At 46.8% G+C, this 25,909-nt stretch overlaps 2 protein-coding genes and 1 non-coding gene across 3 annotated transcripts in view; 1 reads left to right on the top strand and 2 right to left on the bottom strand.

Moving 5' to 3' along the window:
- MAPT (microtubule associated protein tau) overlaps positions 1-25,909 on the bottom strand; it is a 123,708-nt gene that overhangs the window by 71,147 nt on the left and 26,652 nt on the right. The window lies entirely within an intron of this gene.
- LOC148774762 (uncharacterized) overlaps positions 2,628-25,909 on the bottom strand; it is a 49,072-nt gene continuing 25,790 nt past the window's right edge. The window contains exon 3 of the mRNA XM_088829185.1: positions 2,628-24,084. Coding sequence (XP_088685311.1) covers positions 23,986-24,084 — 99 coding nt within the window. The 3' untranslated portion in view covers positions 2,628-23,985. The remainder of the gene's footprint in view (positions 24,085-25,909) is intronic.
- On the top strand, positions 12,310-12,382 carry TRNAD-GUC (transfer RNA aspartic acid (anticodon GUC)). Its single transcript has one exon. It is a non-coding gene; the product is annotated as a tRNA-Asp (tRNA).

Here is a 25,909-nt window from a genome sequence, read left to right as displayed (position 1 = left end):
AAGCTGACCCGTGTGAGTAGGACGGACAGGGGAGAAACAAACACACGGGCACAGAGAGCACTCCATCCTGTATCGCCAAGGGGAAATGTGCATGCCCAGAACGCTTATAAACAAGAAAATAGCACAGATATGCATATGTGCAAGCCAGAAATCGTAAAGGATTATATGCTCTGGGACTGGAGGTGGAATCAGGGAGGCTTTCTCTTGTAGTTGTATACATTTTGGTTTTATTATACTGTTTTCTAGACATGTATTATGTTTTAAATCTGATAGAAAGCAATACATTCTCCTTTTGGCAAAACAAAGCACCCTGTGACAAAGTCAAGGGTTTGTCTCACAGTGTGCTGCTCCTTTAAAAAATTAAAAAAAAAAAAATTTGTTTATTTATGTGGCTGTGCCAGGTCTTAGTTGCAGCTTGTGGGATCTAGTTCCCTGACCAGGGATTGAACCCAGGCCCCCTGCATTGGGAGTGAGGAATCTTAGCCACTGGACCACCAGAGAAGTCCCTGTGCTACTCCTTTTATTCACAAATCACAAATTGCCTGTAGCCACCGGCATGGCTGACAGCTCAAGGGGTGAATCAGAGGCTTAATACTGGTTCTAGGCATCAGTGTGATGTGATTAATCATATCTGTGATCAATCACAAAGTCAGAGGCTGCCTAGGGGGACACTGTGTGGGGGTGACTTACCTGGGGCCAGAGACCCACCACCAGAGGTTCCTGATGAGGGGGTGAGGGGCACTGGGGAAGGCCTACAGAGCCAGTGGGGGCCCCTGGATGGGGAAGCTTCACACGCTGGAAGGAAAGTCATGGCACAAAGAGACAGGCTTCACTAGCAGCTGACATGCAGTCTTTCAGGCTGCACATTTAATGCAGAGAGCCAGGGACATCTGGATACAGCACTCTGATGTCACAAGCCCTTGCCTATCACAAGCATAATTCTCTGAGATCTAGTGACAAGTCTGAACACGTTGGGGAGCTGTAGTTGTTGATGTATTAACGTCTGCTGTTGTTTAGTCACTAAGTTGTGTCTGACTCTTTGTGACCCCATGGACTGTAGCCCACCAGGCTCCTCTGACCATGTGATTTCCCAGGCAAGAATACTGGAGTGGGTTGCCATTTCCTTCTCCAGGGGATTTTCCTGACCCAGGGATTGAACCTGTGTCTTCTGCATTGGCAGGTAGATTCTTTACTGCTGACGTACCTGGGGAAGCCTGTATTTTCATCTACCTTGTTCCAAAAGGAGATCTAGAGAAGTAGGGAGGTAAGGAGCCCCACCAAAGCTGAAGTTACAGCCTTATGAGCTCTAGAAAATGTAACTTCCAAATGCAATGTGTGAGTAAGTGTCCATGGCTACATAAGAATACAAAAATAAAGGCTCTTTAGATAAAGGGGGAAACCAGGCAATTTTGCCACATCTATTAAGGTTGGGAAAGTAGTTTCAATATTTGTCAATAAAACTTCTCATTGAAATTAAAATAAGAAAATGAAAATATTATCCAGCATGGGACCCTGGGGCACGCTCTCTTATTTGGATAAAATAGCTGTGTTTGCCAAAATGGAGTATAGTGGAAAACAGAAAGTTGTATGGAGTGAAGAAATGACCTTGAAAGAAAGAATTTCAACACAGCTTTGGAACCAGAGCCAATCCAGGAGTACACATATCTGGATCAATTAAAATGGACATATGAGAAATTCAGATTGGGGAAAAACAGGCAACAAGACCAAGGTCACATATTTAAGCTCTGGGCCCCCCAAGTATGTATTTCAGAAAAAGCACAGGCAGCCTTGGTCGGTTGCAAAACACCCATTATTCAACAGAAAGGCCGGGACATCGTTTCTGTTCAGAAATAGAAATTACAGTCAGGGAGGGAAGACAGAACGAGCATATGAGAGAGAAAAGACTGGCGAGAAAGAAGAACTAAGAACTTAGAAACAAAGTCCTTCTTGGAAAAGGAGAAAACACTACACCTTGGGGCGGAAGCCCAGGGGGCCCCTGCAGGCCTGCCAGTCATGAAGCAGAGAACAGAGCTGACTCAGAGCTGTTGCCCCGCCCTCTTCTGAGTTGCTCCATTCCTGAAATCGTACAGGAATGCTAAAACCCACTGCATTGAGACTTTAAAGGGTGGGGTTTTATGGTATGTGACGTTCCAAGTCAAATTTATTTTCTTTTGCTAAATGTAAGAATACATTTACCCTCTAACCTTCCCATAAGGAGGTAGAGCCCTCTACCCAGTTGGGTAGCAAGTGGTTCTCTCTAAGGAACAGTCAGGATGAAGCAGCATGTGCACAAATCTTCTCTTTGCTGAGCCATCCAGCTTCCGCCCAAATCTAACCCCCAGGGGGGAGCCTGGGATAAACCACGAAGGTGGCTTTGCAGTGTTTGTATGGTCTGAGAAGCTTTACTTTCTGGTAGGCAACAACCTCCCCTCCACCCCCATTCAATGGTCATGAAAGTGTAAGTTGCTCAGTCGTGTCTGACTCTTTGCGACCCCATGGACTATACAGTCCATGGAATTCTCCAGGCCAGAGTACTGGAGTGGGTAGCCTATCCCTGGGCTTCCCTTGTGGCTCAGCTGGTAAAGAATCGGCCTGCAATGTGGGAGACCTGGGTTCAATCCCTGGGTTAGGAAGATCCCCTGGAGAAGGGAAAGGCTACCCACTTCAGTATTCTGGCCTAGAGAATTCCATGGGCAAAAAGTCGGGCACGACTGAGTGACTTTCAATGGTCCTCGTCTCCATAGAATTGAGGGGTTATGGGTGCAGGGGGGCACCAGGGAAAGCACTTGTCCAAAGGGCCCCTTCCCAGGTGGGCAGGCAGGCTGTCATGGGTGGGAGGTCAACACATCTTCACAGGGGAGCTGGAGAGTCCTCAGAAACACCACAACTCCCTCACTTGCAAAGAATTCACCACACACATTTCCCTGACCTCAGCCCTGAAATCAGGCTGGAAACATGCATTCGCAGTGGGTAGGAGTCTATTACCTACCTGGCCTCCTTCCACTCAACATTTGGGCTGGTCTTTCCTGTTGTACCTGTCACATCATACTCTGATTGTACCCATTTAGTCTCCATGTTAGAATGAAAGCTCCCGGAGGGTGGAGACTCCTGTACTTATTTTTTTTAAACTACTGTAAACAATTCAGTGGGCTTCCCCAATGTCTCAGTGGTAAACAATCCGCCTGCCAATGCAAAAGGTGCAGGAGACTCGGGTTCAGTCCCTGGGTTGGGAAGATCCCCTGGAGGAGGAAATGGCATCCCACTCCAGTATTCTTGCCTGGGAAATCCCATAGTCAGAGGAGCCTGGTGGGCTACAGTCCATGGGGTGGCAAAGAGTCAGACATGACTAAGCGACTGAGCAGAGACAACTGAGAACGTAGTGCAGTGGTTGGTATGGAGTCTATGCTCAGTACATCTTCCCCGATGGATGGATTGAAAGCCCTCCATGTGCGACCCTAAGTGCTGCACGTTCTCACCCTCAGGCCTTTGCTCCAGCTCGTCTCCCTGTCAGGAAAGTCCTCTCTTCTGCGACTCTTCCCCTTTGTCTGGCTAACTCCTACTCAAGCTTCAGGCTCCATCAAAGCAGTCATTGCTTCTAGAAGCCCTTCCTGACTCTGCCAAAATCCTTCACGTGCGCCCCTCACAAACATTCACCTGGTGCTGTAATCCTCTGGGATGTTGATGCTCTTAGGATGGAAGGGCCATAGCCACCCCCTCTACCATCATGTCTTCAGCACCTGGCCTTATACCTGGCAGGAGGAAGGCCCCAGTATTGCTGCTGAACCAAGGAGTATGGGGGCAGGGGGAGGGTCCTGGTGGGATGGAGGAGGAGACAACATTAACAGATGACACTTCCCCAGCTCATCAGTTCAGTCAGTTCAATTCAGTCGCTCAGTTGTGTCCAACTCTTTGCGACCCCATGAATCACAGCACGCCAGGCCTCCCTGTCCATCACCAACTCCTAGAGTTCACCTAAACTCATATGCATCGAGTCGGTGATGCCATCTAGCCATCTCATCCTCTGTCATCCCCTTCTCCTCCTGCCCCCAATCCCTCCCAGCATCAGAGTCTTTTCCAATGAGTCAACTCGTCGCATGAGGCGGCCAAAGTATTGGAGTTTCAGCTTTAGCATCAGTCCTTCCAATGAACACCCAGGACTGATCTTTAGGATGGACTGGCTGGATCTCCTTGCAGTCCAAGGGACTCTCATAGTCAGTTGCAAATCTGAGAGTTGACCTGCTCTCTTGTGTAGGCCACCCCAGCTCCCTGGATAACTATCTCTCACACCTCATTGGAGAGCATATCCCTCTGTGATGGAGGAAGGGACTCAAATTCTCTCCCCTCTTTGTAAACCTCAAGGGACCAAAATAAACGAGATATAACTGCCATGTCAGCAGGGTGTTAGTTAACCAGGAATGACCCTGAGTTTGTCATCTTTGTCATCAAGGTCTCTCCTACTCTGGTTCCTTCTCCTCCTGCCTCCAAAACAGATTTGTTTTTCAGGCATTTGTCTGGGGGTCCCTGCTTGACTAGGTCAGAATCACAGAATCCTGGATTCTAAGCTTGGAATGGACCTTAAAGAAAGAGACTTCCCTGGTGGTTCAGTGGTTAAGAATCTGCTTGCCAAAGCAGGGGATGTGGGTTTGATTCCTGGTCCAGGAAGATCCCACATGACACAAAGCAACTAAGCCCATGGGCCACAACTACTGAACCCTTGAGCTCTAGAGCCCGTGTTCTGCAGCAGGAGAAACCACTGCAGTGAGAAGACAGCATACTGCAACTGAAGAGTAGCCCCTTCTTGCTGCAACCAGAGAAAGCCCATCAGCAACAACAAAGACCCAGCACAGCCAAAAAAGAAAGAAAGAGCCCCATACTAGCAGAGAGAGGCGAAGTACCTTGGTCTAAGTCCCACAGTTAGTCAGGGGTGAAGCCAGGATTCAAACCTGTCAGCAGCACATTTCACTGAAGACACCCCAAGTAAGGCAGAAACATTGTTTGCCAAGCATTAGATCCATGTATTTGATAATACAAGTCAAGTGCAGTTCTGTTTACTTAGAAAATATCACAATGCTTTTGCCATTAAATTAGGAACTTGTGGTCTAGAGGCCATCTTTATCCCTTTTCATAGGTTTTCCTACTCTCTGTTCTCTGAGAGTCCCTACTACAATTCTAGGACATCTCATCTGTGCTTCCTGTCCTGTGTGGCCAGTCGCTTGGTCATGTCCAACTCTTTGAGACCCCATGGAGTGTAGCCCACCAGGCTCCTCTGTCCATGCGATTCTCCAGGAAAGAATACTGGAGTGGGTTGCCATTTCCTCTTCCAGGGGATCTTCCTGACCCAGGGATTGAACAGGCATCTCCTGCGTTGGCAGGTGGATTCTTTTACCACTAAGCCACCTTTTGGGGAGGAGGAAAATAATCTGATTCCTTCAAGTCACACACAGGATGAATAAATATACAAGAAAATGAGTTCACTGAGGACAGAGTAAAGATCAGTGAACTCCTCTTTCCACGGAAGATATAAAAGGACACCAGAGTCTGAAACATACTCAGAGGAACCCTTGTCAATGCAGGCTGCGCACGAAATCCAGGGCTCTCTTCAGGTGTGGCCCCAGGGACATTTTGGGAGTGGGTATCCCTGCCCTGTGACAGGGTCCAAGGACACTCAGGATGAAGCCACATCATACGATTTTCTGTTACCAACACTTCAATTCCTCAGCTCAAGAGAAAAAGCAAAAGTAATTAGAAACCTCCTTGTAAAAGACCATTTTCAATTAAACAGCACCATGCTTTCCTTTTCATCCTATGGCTTATTGTTCCGACAGTATTTTCCAGGGAGTCATGAAATGCTGATTGATTAACAATATCCCAGGGACAAAGAATGTCTAAGCACCTTAAACCAGTGATTTAAAGCCTTGTTCTAGGTGAAAGATAGATCCCATACAAGATGGGATCCTGCAAAAGGGCTGCAAAGGATCTGATTTTATTTAGGAAAATCTAGTTTCAAAAAAGTGCAATGAAACTTAGGATATTACAGATATGATTCAGATTACTTGCATCTTAATTTAAATATTCATCCCATCTCTTCCAGATCTTGTTGAAAAAGATTAGTTAGTAATCTTCTATTAAGTAAAAATATATGTTTGCATTTAGTTAACATGTTAGACAGAATGAAGGCATCTTAAAGATGTCCACCTCCATGTCCTAATCCCCTTGTTACTTTATGCAGGATTAAGGTTGCAGATGGAATTAAAGTTGCTAATCAGTTGACTTTAAGATCATTATGGATTATCCAGGTGGGCCCAATGTAATCACAAGGGCCCATGTGGAAGATGGAGGTAGGGGAGTAGTGTCAGAGTGATGGGACTTGAGACTCAACCAGTCAAGCTGACTTTGAAGAAGGAAGGGATCATGAGCCAAGGAAGCTGGAAAAGGCAAGAAATTCTGCCCTAGACCCTCCAGAAAGAAATGCAGCCTGCCATCACCTTGATTTTAGCCCCGTAACACTCCTGTCGGACCTCTGACACCTCCACAACTGTCAGATAAAATAATTTAGTTTAAGCCACCAAGTCAGCAGTAGTTTGTTATCGAAGCAAACAGAAAGCTACCAGTTAATTTCTGCAGGTCTGCTCACTAATGTGGATCAGCACATTCATAACAACTTGATTCTGGGAAAACGCAGGAAAGAAACGGACATGGATGGTACATCTGCCGTGTGGCAGGCATCACGCCAGGCCCTGTGGCATGGACTACCACACAGTACCCCACCCTCGGGCCAGGTCAGCACTGACAGCGCCGCGTGCAGCCAGTGGCGCTGAGCCTCCAGGAGCTTAAGGTGCTGTATAAGGGTTCAGCTGGTAAAGTGGAGGAGCCAGGGTGTGAATCAGGTTTGCTCGCCTCCAGAACACTTTCTGTTTTCCTTTCTTTTTTTTTGGCCATGCTGGGTGGCATCCAGGATCTTGGCTCCCGGACCAGAGACCAAACTCAAACCCCACTGAAGTGGAAGCATAGGTCTGTAACCACAGGACCATCAGGAATGTCCTAAAGAGCGCTTTCTATTTCATGGTGTCACCTTCCTTTCGACTCAAGTTAAAGGGCACAAAAGCCCACAGGGCCTGCTCCGCCCGGCTGTGCACATGGACGCCCCAGGGTGGTGGCCACATCCTCTCCACATTCCCTCCTCCCTTCTCTCTCCCCTTTCAGCACCCGCCACCTTCCCAGAGGGAATGGGGTTGGAGACCAGGGCAGCGGTGGAAGGGCGTTCTCCCCACAGCTCTGGTCCTTTCAGGGCCCCATCCTCTGCACTGGCCATTGGAGAAGCACAGAGAGAAGTAGCAAAATGCACCGTGGTCTGTGCTGGAGGGAGGAAGTGACCGCAGGAGCGGAGTCTGACCCATAAACCACACAGATGACGGCCCATGGCGGAGCTCTCATACCATACACATATTTGCAGACTAGGAGTGGGCGTGTGCGGGGCAGGGAAGGCTCCTCTGCCACTCTGAATGGTGGACTGGATGGAAGAACGCTCAAGTGGGGAGAGATGGAACCGGAACCACATCTCTGGGCATCTTACACCCACTAGACAACCCCAAACACGCATGCGCTGTGTAACCAGGTGGCTCTCGCTGCCTCCTGAGCCTTCAGGTAACACACCTGAGATTTGCTCTGGGCGCAAATGTGGATAGTTAATGATGCGAGGAGGGGAGAGCCTGTTCCAATCAAAGGACAGAATTCAGTTAATTAAGAGCAATGCATTGTGCTTTAAAAGGCACACATTCAGACCCATCCATTAGTCGCTTGGGTTTAAGATGACTTTTAAATCAAAGCTGTCAAGCTGAGGCTGTAAGAAGCATCTATTATTAACAGACAGAGAGAAAAGTGGGCTAAGTGACTGGCTCACCAATCACCACATGCTTGGTGGTGGATTTGGGAGCCAATTCAGACATGTCAGCTGTGTCATAAATAAAGTTTATAGCCGCTTTCAGTGTATAAAATGCATTACTGATGCTGAGCTCAGGGGCTGTGTCTATCAGCACCATGCTCATGCATATGTACATATGCCCTGCAGTCCCAAAGGCAAACCTTTGGGCAGGGGGGTGAGTCAGGCAAGGAGAGGATGCTCTAAAGAGGACAGAGCCATCTTACTGGCACAGCCATGGGTGAGCAGTTAGGGGAAACTCTGGGACCAGGGTAGTGAGCAGATTATCAGAAAGGCAGGTACCAGCCCCCACCAGGGGGCAGAGGTGGCCCCTGGCCTTGAATATACTCAGTCTGGCCAGAGAGATACATAGGCAAATACTGAGTGACACAGGGTAATTTCAGAGCAACTCTATGGTCAACTCCATTTTTGGAATGCTGCCTCCCATGAGTGGGGGCTCCATGATGGAAGACTTCTTGAGGTCTAGTTTGGGAGGGGAGACAAAGAGATAAATACTGATTAAAGCCATGGGTCTGAAGAGAGAAGGCAAACTGCCTTGTGTCCCAAGAGTCTGTGATTCTATGAGCTGAGTATGGAATAGGTGCCAGAGACAAAGCTGTAGCACCCGTAAAGAGCTGGGGGTCGAGAAGGCTCGAGGAGGCTCTGGAAAGAATGTGAGCTTGAGGGACTTCCCTGGCGGTCCAGTGGTTAAGACTTCTTCTAATGCAGCGGGTGAGGGTTTGATCCCTGGCAGGGAGTTAAGATCCCACATGCCTTGGGGCCAAAAAACTAAAACATAAAACAGAAGCAATCTTGTAACAGATTCAATAAAGACTTTAAAAATGGTCCACATCAAAAAACATCTTTTAATAAAAGGTGAGCTTGAGCTAAGACTTGAAGGGAAGCGGGCTTAGAGGGACAAACTCCTTCCTTGGAGCTGGTGAGGGATAGAGACAGGCTTATTATCAGGCAAAGTGGGGGTCATCACCGGGCAAAGGGACATCATTGATCAAAGGGGTGATGCTTCAGAGACAAGACATTTTGGGGGAGTCTAGCTCTGAGAGACTTGAGGCCAGAAGCCAACTAGGAGCCAACATCAGGGGAACAGCTCCCAACAGGCTTCTCTGTGGCAGCCTTGCTAGTTGGAATTTAACAAAGAACAAAACGCATGCATCCTGCACATTTGGCTCTGGGGAAAGTGCTGGAGCTGTTAATTCCTGCAGAGTCCAAATTCCTGCACTGCATCTAAGTTCCAAGGGGGTGGTAAGTAGACTGGCCCTGGCTGTGTGCCCACCTCTGACCCCCTTCCAGGGTGATCCCTGGACCAGAAGCAGCAGCAGGTTACATAACTAAGCCATGGAGAGGCCTTGGCCAGAATGTCCTCATTAGAAAAGGCTGCAGCAGCAAAAAGGTTTGTGAGGAAAATGAGGGGGTTGGGGCAAGAAAGAGAGGGAACAGTTGGGGTGGGGGGTTGAGAGAGGAGACAGCATCATGGCGCCTAGGAGCGGGGGCCCAGAGTCACCCGAGGGAATGGAATGCCTTTTTGAAGAGACAGTTCTCAGCACATCATTAGTTGTTAAGGTCAGCAGACCCTAGGGAATTCTTTGATGGTCCAGTGGTTAGGACTCTGTGCTCTCACTGCTGAGGGGAGGACCCAGTTTCCATCCTTGGTCAGGGAATTAAAATAGTATAAGTTACAGGGCATGGACAAAAATAAAGTAAATAAATAAATAAGCAGGTCAGCAAACCCTACAACAATTAGTTTTCAAATTCTGGTAAAGGGCTCCTGGGCACAGTGATCTTCCCTAGAGGTCAGCCCTAGGAGGCTGCCACTGCATACAGTTACCTCCTCAATCTCGCTTACATCTTTCCAACAAGAAAAGCAGAAAAACATGCGTAATTATCTAAATAGAAGTGTTCTCTTTGTTTTTCCCAATTATTATTATTCTTTTCTTTTTTTGTGTGTGCTCATTCGTGCACAGCCAGCAGCTGTCAGCAAGCAAAAGGCTAGGAGGCACCTGTAGGACTCACATTCTCAACCATATGTCTGGTATCATTTGGGCAATTGTCCAAGAAAAGGGTTGTTTTTATAAAAGTTAAAGTAAAATCCAAAACATAAACTACTCTGCAGAAAAGAATACATGCATCATTAGATCCAACACACCCCACTGAAATATCCTAATGAGCACCAAGGCTCATAAATTAAAGAAACAAATGAATAATGCAAAGTATAAACAACAAATGAAACCTCTCTCCGAATTCAGAATAAATCTACTACAAGTGGCTGGAGATGATAATATTATTCCTAAGAAAAACCTGCTAGGATTTAGTTCAAGCTCATTTTGTAGCTCAATTGCTCATGTCAACCTTCTCAAACCTAACATTTTATTGCTTGTCTATTTTTTTTTAAAAGGCAATTCATAGGGACTGGGCTTCCCCGGTGGCTCAGTGGTAAAGAGTCTGCCTACAATGCAAGAGACACAGGACACACGGGTTTGATCCTGGGTTGGAAAGATCTTCCAAAGGAGGGCATGGCCACCCACTCCAGTATTCCTGCCTGGAGAATCCCATGGACAAGGCTACAGTCCATGGAGTCGCAAAGAGTCAGATATGACTGAAGCGACCGAGCACACATGCACACATGCACGCACATAGGGACTTTCCTAGTGGTCCAGTGGCAGACTCCTAGCTCCCAATGCAGGGGACCCAGGGTTCGATCCCTAGTCAGGGAGCTAGATCCCACATGCCACAACTAAGAGTTCTTGTGCCACAACTAAAGATCCCACATACCGTAACTAAGACCTGGTACAGCCAAATAAATAAACACTTTTTTTAAAAAAGGAAATTTAAAACCCTCAAACCACACACACACACAAAAGGAAATATACATAACAGTGCAAAAGTTCCATCAGAAGCATGTTAGGATGCAGAGACTCTTAGGAGCACAAGGAGAGCTGGTCCTGTCCAGAGAGAAGCTCTAGGGAACTGGGATCTAGCAAGCAGACTAACCTTTTCTGAACACACCAGCATTGCCTCTGTTTTCTCAGGACTGCCTGAGATGTTCTATCATCTCCCTTAAGCTCTACCAGGAGGACCAGGGCTGGATATGATCCTGGGACCAAGCCTAGGGTGGAGGGAGGGCTGCACATGACAAGCTAGAAAAGGGGGACTGACTGAAGAGAATTCAAAAACAATAATAAAACTGATGAGAAGTCAGCCTGCTTCCTATGAGCATCACGTGTTGGAAATCCTCAATAACATCAGTGATAACATTCTCCTCCCTGTAAAATGTCTCTATGGTCTAGGCTATGAACAACTGGTGCCAATGCTCTTGAGTGTCAATAACACATATGTATGTTCAAATTCGCACATTTGGTAAAAACGAGTCCTTCCTTGTCTTCTCCGTGGAAGTCATTTGGAGAATTCCAAGTTACTCAGACGGCCTCAACATATTCTGAGTTGGCTCCATATGGCTGTTGGGAAGAAATCCTTAACAGTTCAGCATTTCGAGCCTGTTTCAGGCGAATTTTGCATTTCCAACCTTAAATACGTCTGCATTTAAGCAGTAGGTTGCAAATTTGAATAGTGGTAGCACCATGATCATAAAGAAGCTGAATTACTTCAATTCTGTCATTCCATGTGGCCACTTGGAGATTTTGTGTTTAAAACTGAAAACAGTGAGGGTTTCCCTGGTGGTCCAGTGGTTAAGAATCCACCTTTCAATGCAAGGAACACCAGTTTGATCCCTGGTCCAGGAAGATCCCACATGCCATGGAGCAACAGAGTCCATACACCACAACTGCAGAAGCTTGCATTCTAGAGCATGTGTGTCTACAGGAAAAGCCCCCACAGTAAGAAGCCCCCACACTGCAACTAGAGAAAGCCCACGTGCAGCAACAAGACCCACCACAGACAAAAACTAAAATGAATAAATCTCAAAAAATAAGTAAATAAAATTGAAAACAGTGAGACTGAGTGTGAACAGCAAAGTATATTATTTTTGCTTAGTACATACAATGTTTACTCCATACATGACATATTTTATTGTTTGTAGAGTATTTTTTAATGGAAATTTATTCTTTTAAAATTGTGAGTTGTAACTTTTAAAACTAAAGAATTAAGCAAGAAAATAAAGCAGTGTATCAGCGGTACAACTTAGTATTGATAGTTTTTAAAGTATAGGCAACTTTTACAGATGTCTTGCTTTTATTAAAGATCACCTATTAGTAACAAATGATAATTTAATAAAATATCATTATATCAGGCTACAACCAAAGAATCAAAACTTATTAGATGAAAAAAAATTTTAATAAATACTTGTGCTTTTTTCCCCCCTCCATTTTTTTATACTATAGTATTCACTTTTATTTTTAAAAAATCATGGTGGGAAGTCCCTGGTGGTTCAGTGGTTAGGACTCTGTGCTGTCACTGCTGAGGTCCCAGGTTCAATGCCTGGTCAGGGAACTATGATCATACAAGCCATGAGGTGTGGCCAAAAAAAAAAAAAAAAAATCCTGGCATAATTATTATATGTACAGAGTTCAAGAAATATTTTATTTTCTGTGTTTCTTTTCTGGCCATTATGGTTGCTTCACTTCATGATTATTTCTGAAGATAATTTTGTCACATAAAGGAGGGGACAGTTAAGTGGCTGGGTGTCAAGGGGCTTGGTAACTCTCTTCTGAAAAGTGTCATATGATGTTGGGCAAACCCCTTCAATCAACTAGCTCCAATCACCCGCATATCTACAAGAGAGGGAAGATTAATTTCTGCCCTAACCCTAACCCTGATGTTCCTTTCTCTAAACACCACCTCACACAGCAGCCACAGTGACAGTAAATTCTAGAATCTAAGGCAATGGTGTGAAGGTTTGTGATGGCTTCTCAGGGCCAGGGATGAGAAATCCAAGCAGGGCCAGCAGAGGGTGATGCTCCCGGTGAGGTCTGGCCCCTGTCCAGTCCTAAAACCAGAGGCTGGTCCCACAACAGCCAGAGCCTGTGGTCCCTGCAGCCATGACCTACTTCCCAGTCTACCAGCTGAGAACCAGGCAGCCATGACAAAGCAAAATTAAGTGGATCTGAAGTGAGCCCATGCTAAAAAAAAAATCTGAGCAGTGTGCAACTTTTTCTGGGGGTGGGAGGCAGGTGTCATGGAGAGAGGAAGAGTTTAATCTTGGAAATTAAAAAGTTAATCGGGGGGGGGGTCATAGAAATAACAGGCTTTGAAGCTGAAAGATCTGGGCTCAAATCTGATTCTGCAATTTATTGGCTGTGTGATCGTGAGCAAGTGACAGTCATTCTGAGCTTCAGCTTCCTTATCCATAATGTGGGGCATATATAACCCCAGCTCTCGAGGCTGACCCAAGATGAAGCCAAACCTCTGTTTTCTGAGTACTGGGTACCATCTTAATTCTCATTCCTTCTGTTTTCAATGATGACATAAAATATTCTACAGATAGAGCCAAAGCCTGGTAGGGCCTAGGCATCCCACTTCAGGGCTGCCTGATGATCAGGCAAAGAAACCTCTTTGAGAGTGAAGAATATGCCAAACTTTATCCAGGGAGAAACTTTGCTTGCCAGAGGGTGGATAGTCCGCCAGTAGGGACTGAGTACCTATTACCAATTCCCCTGGGAGCCCAGACTTCAGAGCTCTGTCAGCAGCTAACAAAGGCCAGATAATCCTGGCATTTTAAATAAACATGTGCAAACTGTGGGTAATGAAGGATAAATCACCAGAACACTCTATACCTAGGATTAGGAGACTGGATTGCAGGTGGGAGAGAATAATAAGGAAAGAAGGAAGGTCTAAGCTGTGATTTTAACATAATGAAGGTTTTGTTTTTGTTTCCTGGTAAAACATTTATTGAATCTTTCTATAAACCCCTACTAAACAGGACATAAGCCTAGAGGTACCAATGGCCATTTTTACTACCATCTGGGGAAGGCTAAGACCCCGGTTCGATTCCTGGGTCAGGAAGATCCCCTAGAGAAGGGATAGGCTACCCACTCCAGTATTCTTGGGCTTCCTTGGTGGCTCAGCTGGTAAAGAATCCACCTGCAATGCGGGAGACCTGGGTTTGATCCCTGGGTTGGGAAGATCACCTGAAGAAGGGAATGGCTAACCACTCCAGTATTCTGGCTTGGAGAATTCCATGGACTGTATAGTCCACGGGGTCGCAAAGAGTTGGACATGACTGAGCAACTTTCACTGCAGACTGAGGAAGGCTATTCAGAGAAAGTAGAGCCAAGAGAGGGTGCATTCCAGGTTCTTGTTGATTTCATTTGGATGACTGGATCCAGTCACACCTGTGAGATCTATCCCTGACTTTATAAAATATGGAAACCAATAAACTATCTTTTGTGTTTACGTCAGTTTCTTTGGGCTTTAGACGTTTGCAGTTGAAAGAAAAATACACCCTGGCTGAAACTTGAAATCCTCTAACGCCTCCCTCCACCTAAAGTTGGGCTTCCCTGGTAGCTCCAGTGGTAAAGAATTCATCTGCCAATACAGGAGACATAAGAGACGTGGATTTGATCCCTGGGTCAGGAAGATCCCCTGGAGAAGGGCATGGCAAACCACTCCAGTATTCTTGCCTGGAGAATCCCATGGACCGAGGAGCCTAGCGGGCTGTGATCCATAGGGTCGTAAAGAGTCGGACACAACTGAAGCAACTTAGCATGCATGCAAACCTAAAGTTACCTATAGTAACTTCTTGTTTGTATAGTGGATATAAATCACACCCTTCCCAGTCACTGGTCCTGTCCCATGTAGGTGCATAATGAAGTTTGGCTGAAATTAAATATGACATTTCATGAAATGTGGTATTTACATATTATAACCTAGCTAAACATCCTTAGCTTCCTGTTTTTTGGAGGAGTTTGGGGAGATTAAATTTTTAGAGATTGATTTATTCATTCACGAAAAGTTGCGTACTAGGACAACGCTGGTCGGTGGTTCAAGCTTGTGCATTAAAATTCCCTATGGTGCTGTACAAAGATACCTATTGCTGGCTGGGCCCACTTCAAAGTAGAATTCACATGGCCTGGGGTAGGGCCTGGCCATGATGAGCTTTTTAAAGCTCCTCAGGTGATTCTCAGGACTTTCTTGGTAGTCCAGTGGCTAAGACTCCAAACTCCCAGTGCAGGGGACCCAGATTCGATCCTTAGTCAGGGAACTAGAGCCCACATGCTACAACTAATGCCACAGCTAGAGATCCTATATGCTGCAATGAAGATGGAAGATCCTGCACACTGCCACTGAGACCCAGCACAGACAAAGAAATAAATACAAGCTCCTCAGGTGATTCTAATGTGTAATTAAGGTGGGCAATCTGAGTGCAGCATTTGGGACCACAGCAGTGACACAGACATGACCTCACTTTTGCGAAGGCGCCTCCTGAAGGAGACAGTCGACAATCCAAGTGTCACAAGGATGGCAGGTCATATGAGTCTAAGGCGGGTGCTTGTTAGTCTTGGGGGTGGGGGCTGAAGAAAAGTCCCCTGAACAAATGATGCTTAACTGAGACATGAGGGGCAAGTACAAGTGAACAAGGTGAAGGAAGAGGGTCGGAAGGAACATTCCATCCAGAGGGGACAGTGCATGCAAAGGCCCTGAGGCAGCAAACTGCAGAGAGTCTTCAAGGAACCAAAAGATGACCCATAAGACTGGAAGATGAGGGAAGCAGTGGTGCCAGAGGTGTGAAGTCACTGGAATCTGGGACTTTTTTGCTACTGCAGCATAAACCTGACCTCACTGACTAATACAAGGATTTTAGTTGAAAGACAGTGGGTAGAGTCCAGCTTGGATTCAGCTAAGGAGAGCAGGTATGTGGGGAGAAAATGGAAAGGTGCCAACGATGCTTTGAAAAAAGTCTGTCTGGGAAGAGAAGGGCAGAAATAGGGTGATGGACTGAGGGGGGCATTTGTTTTGCTTTAAAGAGGGGACTCACTTAAACCTCCTAAATGCTGACAGGAAGAAGTCAGGAGAGGAGAAGACAGGAACAGGAGTAGGGAGAAATAAAAGCTAAGCAAGCTTCCTGGATGATGGCGAGGTGGATGGATGGAATCCAGGGCACGGGGTTGGGGAGGGCCTGGCCTTAGCACAGTCACCCTCGACGAGCTGAGGAACACAAAGGTGCTGAACTAGCACATGAGATGCTTGGGCCACCGGCACAGGTCAGCCCTGCAAAATGCCTTGACCCCTGGGGGTCCTTCCTAAACTACCAAAACCCAGTATCCCCCACCCCAACATTCAAAGACCATTTTCCCACAACAGAAAACAAATGAAACTGTCAAATCGCATTGGTTATGTTTCCAGTATTCCAAAAGAGAGTTCAGAGGTGGCCTGTACTCTCCCCTCCCCAATCTTTTACACTGAAAAATTTCCAACTTACAGAAAAATTGTACAAATGATACAATCGGCACCTTTATATTCTTTTCCTACACTCACCAACTGTTAGTATCTGCAACGTTTGCTTTCTCTCCGTCACTCTCGGCCTATCCATGTATTCAGTTCAGTTCAGTTCAGTATCTCAGTTGTGTCCAACTCTTTGCGACCCCATGAATCACAGCATGCCCTGTCCATGTATAACTACACAAAACACTTAATTTTATTTATTTGGATATTTTCTTTATTTGGCTGAGCTGGGTCTTAGTGGCAACAAGCAGGATCTTTGATCTTTATTGCAGCATGTGGGATCTAGTTCCCTGACTAGGGATCCAACCTGGGCCCCCTACATTGGGAACACGGGGTATCAGCCACTTGACTGCCAGAAAAGTCCCACAAAACTTAATTTTAAACAATATTTTTCTTATTTTAAAATCAACATATGGGGACTTTCCTGGTGGACCAGTGTTTAGGACTCTGTGCTCTCACTGCCAGGGGCCAAGGTTTGATCCCTGGTCAGGAAACTAGGATCCCACAAGCCACGTGGCTTAACCAATAAAAAAGCAACATGTATGTATAATCAAGTACGGCAAAGTATATAGTACTTACCTATAATCCTGCCACCAGAAACATCACTATCAACATATTCACATATTTGCTTTCAGGTTTTCCCCATGCATTTTCAAAAATAGTCAAGGTTATTTTGAATATTCAATTTATATCCTACTCTTTTGTCAGATGTATTCTCTTGATAATTTAAAATTCCATAGACATCACTTTCTAATGGCTACCTACTATTCTACATAATTGTTTCCCAGAGATTGGATGTATAGCCTGCTTCTGAGATTTCCTATTATTACAACCCTTTGATGAACATGGGAGAATGGAATGCCAACCCCTCCAGTATTCTAGTCTGGAGAATTCCATGGAAAGAGGAGCCTGGAGGACTTCAGTCCATGGGGTCACAAAGAGTTGGACACACTCTTCATGATTAACACACTTGATGAACATCTTAGTGTTTTTATTCTTTTCGTATTTCTCATTATTTCCTCAAGACAGATTCCTAGAAGCAAAATTCTGGGTCACAGGGCAGCAACATCTTATAACCTCTCTTTACATTCTGCCAAACGGCTTCTTGGAAACTGGTCCAAACTTTTACTCTCACTAGCCAGACTTGAGTAAATGCTCTTGTTGAGTCGGGGAGGGGCCCAGGCACAGCTGGGAGAGGGTGGCCTCACATCACAAATCACCTTTCACAGAGGAAACCAGGACACGGGGTGGAGAAACCCCAGCCTCTCCGGGCCCCCCATTGTGCCTGGCCCACTGCAGACACCGTTGCTGCATGAATAAACCCATCCACAAACGTGTATTTCTGCATTCCCATCACATGTCCAGCACAACAGACAAAGAAAACAGTGAAGCTTCCCAGGGTGAACTGTGCCCATGGGGCATGCAAGAGTCAAAATGAAACCCACCCCACTGCAGGCAATTCAGCAAGTTTTCTTAGGACAGTCTGAGATCTCTGCTTAGGCTGATCATCTGTGGTCCTCCCTCCCCCACAAGACAAGCTCCAATCTCACTCAGCTCCCAAATCATTTAGCTAAGAAGATGCAGGACGAAGAGTCAGGGGAGTATTAAAGGGCAGCGACGTTACCTAAAGTAACAGTGGGGTCTTTCGCACCTCCTTCTCTGCTGGGAGCTGGTTGACAAAATGGGCCTCAGCTACAAACAGGAAAGGCAGTTTCCCAGCCCAGTGGTTTGCAGCCGAAGAGCTATCCCTCCATTGGGACGGTTTTCCATAAGCGACTCCTGGTTGTCTAAATGGGTGGGAGCAATCCGTATTGGCCAAGATGGCCTGAGTGAGGCCTGCAGGGAGGCTGTGGGCACAGGCAGGCACACAGGCACATGTATAATGGAACTGACTGGCTGTGACCCTCAAGGGCTGAGTGGTCAGGGAGGGCAGGTGTGACATCATAGTCACCCTGGGAGAAAAGCCAGGTCTGTGAAGTCATGGGGTTCTGGGGCCTTTCTTATCCTACTTTGTGCAGTTTCGGGGCCTTGTTTACCTGCAAAGAGGGAGTGATGGAAGACCAGGCAAAGAGAACTGGTGTGAAGGGGGGCTGGGATCTAGCCCATTGTGCTCCAATAAGCACCCCACCACTCCCCAGAACCTGATAATGGTGATGCATGAGCAAAGCAGCCTTTGGAGAACAGGCGACTTGCACTCACAAGCTCCACACCTGAATTTGAGGTGGGTTTTGGTTTTGAAGACTCCACACTTTGAGCCCCTGTTGGGTGGTAAGAACGCTATTCCCTGGTTTCACCATCTGGACAAGGGCCTTTCTCCCCTCTTTGTGCACACCTGCCGGGCCTGTCGCTCAGCTGTGAAGCAGAGTGTGGGCTGGATCCCATGGGAGAGCAGACTTGGATGTGAAATGCAAAATAAAGGGCTTGTGAATCCACAGAGGATATACTTACAGGTCTTTTATTTATTTATTTTCTTAAGCCATTTTTAAAGTCAAGTCTTTTTTTTTTTTGGCTGCACTGGTTCTTCCTTGAGGCTCACAGGCTTCTCTTATTGTGGCACTTGAGTTTAGTTGTCTCAGGGCACGTGGGATCTTAGTTCCTTGATCAAGGATCGAACTGTTATCCCCCACATTGGAAGGCTGATTCTTAACCACTGGACCACCAGGGAAGTCCCAAAGTTCTCTTAAATCTAAATCCTTAGCTAGTACTTGCTACCTGCAAGGTTCTATGCACTTTACAAATCTTAATTCATTTAATTCTCTTTCAAACCCTATGAGGTAGGTATTATCATTATTCTGATTTTCTAGCAGAGGAAACGCAGGCAGAGAGGCTGAGGGGCACATACCATTAGGATACCGCAGAGCTGGGATTTGAATCCAGGCCATCTGGCTCCATAGTGTGTGCAGAGATCAAGGTCTCATGCAACATGAAAGTGGCTGAGTCAATGACAGCTGCAATCCCATCATGAGCTGCAGCGCCTTATGAGGAAGGCGCTCATAAGGTCCCTTTTACGGGACCACCTCAGAATCACACAGAGCCTTGAACTGGAGGCTGGCTGGCTCTGGGCATTTGCCCAAGTGCCCACAAGTAAACCTGGGACAGCCAGACCATACTCAGGCTGTCCTTCACTGGGCATGTCTCGTGCTCTTAAATCAGGAGTGAACTCTGTGGGATTTCTAAGCTAAACCAGGCATGAAGGGGCTGCTGTATCCTGCTGGGTTCGGGGGATCTGCCCTAGCCTGGCCTTACATCCTGGTGGAGATCCAGTCCCAACATTGGCCCCGTATTTGGACCACATTCTGATCCCATTAGTGAAAAATCTGAGTCATGATAGATAACAACCAGTGGTGGAGGAAGGCTTCAGGTAACACCAGTTCTAGAAGTATTCTCTTTTAAGAGAATCTGTATATCAAGATGCCTCAATATAACAACACTTTTACTGTACATATGAAACTGACTTAAAAACACAATGTGTGTGTACACTCGCTAGACTCTGAACTTCTCAAGGGATCAGGACTGATGATTCCCAAGTAGCCCAGTGTCTTGCACAGAGCAGACATCCAAACAGACATGTTGGACCTTCTCAAATTTTAAGGTATAATTTGTCTGGACACTTTAGGAATTTTGATAAAACATCCCTTAACCCTGAAAGTTAAAAGATGGTGACCAACAGACATCAGATGAAAGGAACCCTCAAAGAGCAAAACACAAGGCCTTTGGATGAGAGTCACAGACCTGCCCAGAGCTGCCATTATACAGAGTCAGAGAGAGGATTCAGGGAGTGTCTATCCATCAGAAAACATTTGCCAATGGTCCTGGGCTGGGTGCTCTGAAACTCCTCGAGGAATCTTCTAGTCTCTAACCCTTACTGCCAGCATGACAGCGTCATAACACCCCAAAGACACACCCCTCTTTCCCCAAGGTCTCAAAACTCCACCCCAGGAAGTTCTTCCTCCTGTCTAGCTTGAACTACTCCAGACAGCGCTTAAACCAGGCCAACAGCCCAGAAGTATATCACAGAGTTAAATGGACCTAATAAGTCATACTTGAAAACATTTAATCGAAGGACAATTTCTGATGTATCTTGAAAAGTTGGAATGACCTGGCCAGGAATGGTCCACATGCCCACAAGACACCACCATTGACTGGTGTCTCCCCAAGGCCCCCTCCTACATTGACATTTGGTGACAGGATGCTTGCCTGGGCTCTTTACTCCCTGTTCCTTGGGGTAACAAGTGATCTGTTGCCACCCATTTAACTAAGCAATCTGTGAACCCCTCAGCTTTCCCTGCAAGCCTGGTGAACCGAAGCCAGGCACCAAGCCTCCTCCAGGGCAAGCTGTCCCAATGAGGTTATTTTTGTTTCTTTGTTTGTCTTGCTTTTATATGAAAAAAAAAATTTTTTTTTTAATTTATCTGTGCCGTGCTGGGTCTTAATTGTGAAATGCAGGATCTTTTAGTTGCAGCGTGTGGGATCTAGTTCCCAGACCAAGGGTCAAACCTGGGCCCCCTGAATTGGAAGCACAGAGACTTAGCTGCTGGACCAGCAGGGAAGTCCCTGATGGGGTGGTTAAGGCAAAGAGGGACTGCAGCACGTGTGGGCTGTGAGGCCCTCTGACCCCTTGTGATCTTATAGGACACGCCCTCAAGATGGCTGCCAGATCATGGGATCTGGGTTCCAGGAATAGAAATTTTCTGCAAGGGATGTTGGCTGCCCATTCCAGAAAATTTCCCCCAGCCTGCTCTTTTATCAGCCCTCACCAGTGAGGAACACTCTAAATTTCTGCCCAGATCTACATGGAGAAGTGCATAAAGATTTTCATTCCAGTTCTAGTCATGATAAATCCTACTGCAAGGACAATTGAAGGGAAATGATCCCTAACCTTTCATTTAAAAATCTGGGAAGGGAAGGAAGGCGTAAAAAAATCTCTGCAATCAGATGTTTCTCACATTCATTTTTATTCCTGATTAACCATTAATGGCTTACTCATTATGCTGTATAACAATTGTGCAAAGATGCATACATTTACCACATGCTGGCCTTTCTGACGTTCATTATGACTTTAATTATTATTAAGTACCCGTGGTGTGCCAGGTGCTAACCGCCAGATGAGGGGCAGGACAGGATGAAGGCTCCTTGTCGCCAGTCAGCTGTTAACAGAACCACTCAGCTTTGCCTCTAGCGTTCCTGGAGAGCCACCCCTGCCAATACGGCGACTTCAGATGTGTCCCCGGTGAGTTAGTGGGAGACTGAGGAGGGCATGTCTGTGGGAATCCAGGCATTGGGCAGCCACCCCTTACTTTGCCAGAGCGCTCCAGTCTGGTGTCCCTGTGGGGCAGGGGAGGGTCAGGGGCCAGAGCTGAGCCCATGAAAGTAGGCAGGATGTTGGAGCCGCCAGGCAGGCAGGAAATCCACCCCTGGGGAGAGGAGACCCCTTGGGGCAGCAAGGCTCCAGTGGAGGGTCCTCCAGGCTGTGCTGCTGAGAGTGGCCCCTGAGAGCTAAGGAACCATCTGGGAAGATTACCTAGCTGCTCTGAGCCTCAGTTTCCCCAAGTGAAAAAGTGGAGGTAGAATCTGCAAATTCAATAGGCGACAGTGATGAAATGAGATGAAGGAGGAAGACGCCAGCCATTACTCTTTTGTTGCCCTCGTCACTGTCAGCTCTAGCCCGGCAGCTGGGCAACAGCTTCAAGTGCCAGATGGGTGGCAGGGAGCAGAGGGCTGGGGGGAAAAGCCAAATCCATCCTCCCACATAAAATAAATAAATAAACCCGAGGCCTAGGATCTGCACAAAGCCAGAGTGCTGTCCAGTGTGTTACAGGTGTGCACGGGGGCCAGGAACACATTCCTGGCACCTGTGTCCTCTGCCTGCAGCCAGGTGCGCAGGCCAGCCCACGAAGGCCTAGTAACACAGGCATGTGTCTGAAATGGAGCTTAGTGGCTTTGAGCTGCTGGGCCCATCCTGAGCCCCTTTAAATGCTTTGGAACTTTAAGGCCCTCCTGCTTCCAACTGAGCCTAGCAGTGGGAGAAGTTGGGGAAAGAAACACGAACCAGGCAGAGGAATGAGAGCCAGCTCTGGTGACGAACCCACGGTTTGCCACAAGACTGATTGTGGGTCCAGTCATGGGAACTAAGCGTGAGCAGAGCCCTACCTGCTGCAGGAAGCGGCAGGTGAGGGGCCAGGATGAGGGCTCTGTCCTCGGCTGGGGTGAGGATTCCCTGGGAGGAGGGCGTCCTTTCCTTCCTCCAGTTCTGTGAGTCCTGGCATGCTGGATGTAAGAGGACACACAGTTTCCCCAGGAAGAAACATCTCTGGGGAGGCACCCCATGGGCAGGTGGAGGGAGGAATATAGCCCAGCAGGAGCTGGAGAGGAGAGAGAGGCAGGGCTTGAGTGGCGAGTGTCACTGGCAGATGGAGGGAGCAGCAAAGACATGACATGGGAAGGGTGGAAAGTGGAGTTGATGAGATGAAGCTTTTCAAAATGTTATTTGTATGTTTCTTCCTGATGATAAAAGTAATTCATGCCACTGTCTGAATTTCTGATGAGAATCTATTCATGCATTATTTATGTAATGTTAAAAAATTCTTCGACACACACACAAAAGAAATATGGACCTACTGAATTTAAGGAAAAAAAAGTGCAGAAAGTAGAAAGCGACAGGCTTCTGTACCCCCATTCAGTTCTACAACTACCCTCCAAAAGCTTATCAGAGCTGGGCATGTTTCCAGGTCACTACCTATGGGTTTGGCTTCCCTGGTAGCTCAGTGGTAAAGAATCTTCCTGCCAATGCAGGAGACATGGGTTCAGTCTCTTATCCAGGAAGATCCCCTGGAGAAAGAAATGGCAACCCACTCCAGTATTCTTGCCTAAAAAATCCCCATGGACAGAGGAGCCTGATGTGCTACAGTTCATGGGGTCAAAAAGAGTCGGACACAACTTAGAAACTGAACAATAACAACCTATGGGTCTACCATGATGACTTGTTAGCATGGTAGGTGTTCAGTGGTGTGGCTAAGGGCCAGTCACTTACTGTGCTCTGTGCTCTACAGCCATCACTGCCTCTCCTTACAGCAGCCTGGGAAGACAGGTGCTACTATTCACGTTTTTCAGATGAGGAACCAGGCTCAGAGAGGTTGAACTACTTACCCAAGGTCACACAGCTAGCAGGGAACAGTCAAAAGTCAACCCCTGTTAGCCCTCCTCCAAGGCTTGGGCTCTTCCTATCACATTTCATTAGCAATCAGGAATGGCACAGAAAAGTGGGTAAATGGCATCTCATGTCCATTTCTTAAGTAAGTCATAGTAATGACATAACAATTAAAACAACACCTGGGGAGAACGGAAATGCTAAGAACAGGCCAGGTAAGTGCAGGAAGAGAGGACCACTGAGGAGCCCCCTTAGCTTTTGCACCAATAGTGAGATGGGCTGATTTTGGAAAGGAAGATGGGCTCCAGGAGACAGTAAAGGGAAGAAATGACCAAAAGGGATAGAAAAAGCAAGGGCTCTGGAATCAGACCGCCCAGGGTCTCCTGCGGCTCACCCCATGGGTGGGCCGAGTGACCTGGCAGATCTGCCCTTCTTTCCTATTACAAAGCGTCCATTATTGGGAACCGCTTCATTTCCGTGGGCAAGGAAAACCTCATCAACCTAACTAATATTTTCCAACAACAAATGTTGCTTCTGTTACTTCAGCAGCAGGGGCTGTTTCACTTCGGATACCCATGCATCTTCCAAGAATGGTGGACGTTCTCTAGGAAAATAAGCATTTAAAAATTTATTTATTTTTGGCTGCGCTGGGTCTTTTTTTAAAATTTATTTTAATTGGAGTCTAATTACTTTACAATATTGTGGCAGTTTTTGCCACACATTGACAAGAATCAGCCACGGGTGTACATGTGTCCCCCCCATCCCAAACCCCCCTCCCACCTCCCTCCCCATCCCATCCCTCTGGGTCGTCCCAGTGCACCAGCTTTGAGTGCCCTGTTTCATGCATCGAACTTGGACTGGTGATCTATTTCACATATGGTAATATACATGTTTCAGTACATGTTTCTCAAATCATCCCACCCTCAGATTCTCCCACAGAGTCCAAAAGTCTTTTTTTTTATATCTGTGCCTCTTTTGCTGTCTTGCACATAGGGTATTCGTTACCATCTTTCTAAATTCCATATATATGTGTTAATATACTGTATTGGTGTTTTTCTGACTTACTTCACTCTGTATAATGGGTTCCAGTTTCATCTGCCTCATTAGAACTGACTCAAATGTGTTCTTTTTAATAGCTGACTATGGAGAAGACTCTTGAGAGTCCCTTATACTGCAAGGAGATCCAACCAGTCCATTCTAAAGGAGATCAATCCTGGATGTTCATTGGAGGGACTGATGCTGAAGCTGAAACTCCAATACTTTGGCCACCTCATGAGACGAGTTGACTCACTGGAAAAGACTCTGATGCTGGGAAAGGTTGGGGGCGGGAGGAGAAGGGGACGACGGAGAATGGGATGGCTGGATGGCATCACCGACTCTGTGGACATGAGTTTGAGTGTACTCTGGGAGTTGGTGATGGACAGGGAGGCCTGGCGTGCTGTGATTCATGGGGTCGCGGAGAGTCGGACACGACTGAGCGACTGAACTGAACTGAACTGAACTGAATATTCCATTGTGTATATGTACCACAACTTTCTTATCCATCCCTCTGCCGAAGGTTGCTTCCATGTCCTAGCTATTGTAAACAGTGCTATGAACACTGGGGGTACACATGTTTCTTTCAATTCTGGTTTCCTCAGTGTGTATGCCCAGCAGTGAGATTGCTGGGTTGTATGGCAGTTCTGTTTCCAGTTTTTTAAGGAATCTCCACACTGTTCTCCATAGTGGCTGTACTAGTCTGCCTTCCCACCAACAGTGTGAGAGGGTTCCCTTTTTTCCACACCCTCTCCTGCACTGGGTCTTTGTTGCTGCATACAGGCTTTCTCTAACTGTGGCGAGTGGGGGCTACCCTTCGCTGCAGTGCTCGGGCTTCCCACTGTGGTGGCTTCTCTTGTTGTGGAGCACAGGCTCCAGGGCCATGGGTTTCTGCAGTTGCAGAATGTGGACTGAGTAGTTGTCCCCATGGGCTTAGTTGCTCTGAGGCAGGTGGAATCTTCCCGGATCAGGGATCGAACTTGTGTCCCCTGCATTAGCAGGTGGATTCCTATCCACTGTGACACCAGAGAAGTCCAGAATTTCTTTTTAAGTCAGGTTTATGCTTGCCATTTCGAAAGGAATGAAGACAGCTCAGTCTGGCCACTCAAGTGAAAGGACACAACCCTGACTCAGAGCCAGTCCTCTAAAGGTATCATTTTATTGTTGTTTTTGTTTTATCTTTCTCCTTGAAGGCAAGTCCCAGTCACTAGGCATAATCCACTCTAGCTGCCGCTCTTGCTCTTCTGAGGGGTAACTACCTGGCCTTAAGGTTGGTTAGTCAACACAGGTTCATGTAACCCTTCAAAGCTCATACTGGCTGTGGAGTGAAACGGTTCATTAAAATCACTGAAACACCACCTTCCCTGATGGTCCAGTAGTTAAGACTCCAGAGC

Source organism: Moschus berezovskii, chromosome 20, assembly GCF_049115385.1.
Source record: "Moschus berezovskii isolate FMDL1 chromosome 20, NW_MosBer_1.0, whole genome shotgun sequence".
In the NCBI taxonomy this organism is placed as follows: Eukaryota; Metazoa; Chordata; class Mammalia; order Artiodactyla; family Moschidae; genus Moschus; species Moschus berezovskii.
The sequence above is the reverse complement of the archived record's forward strand: the minus strand, read 5'-3'. Positions and strand labels throughout refer to the sequence as shown.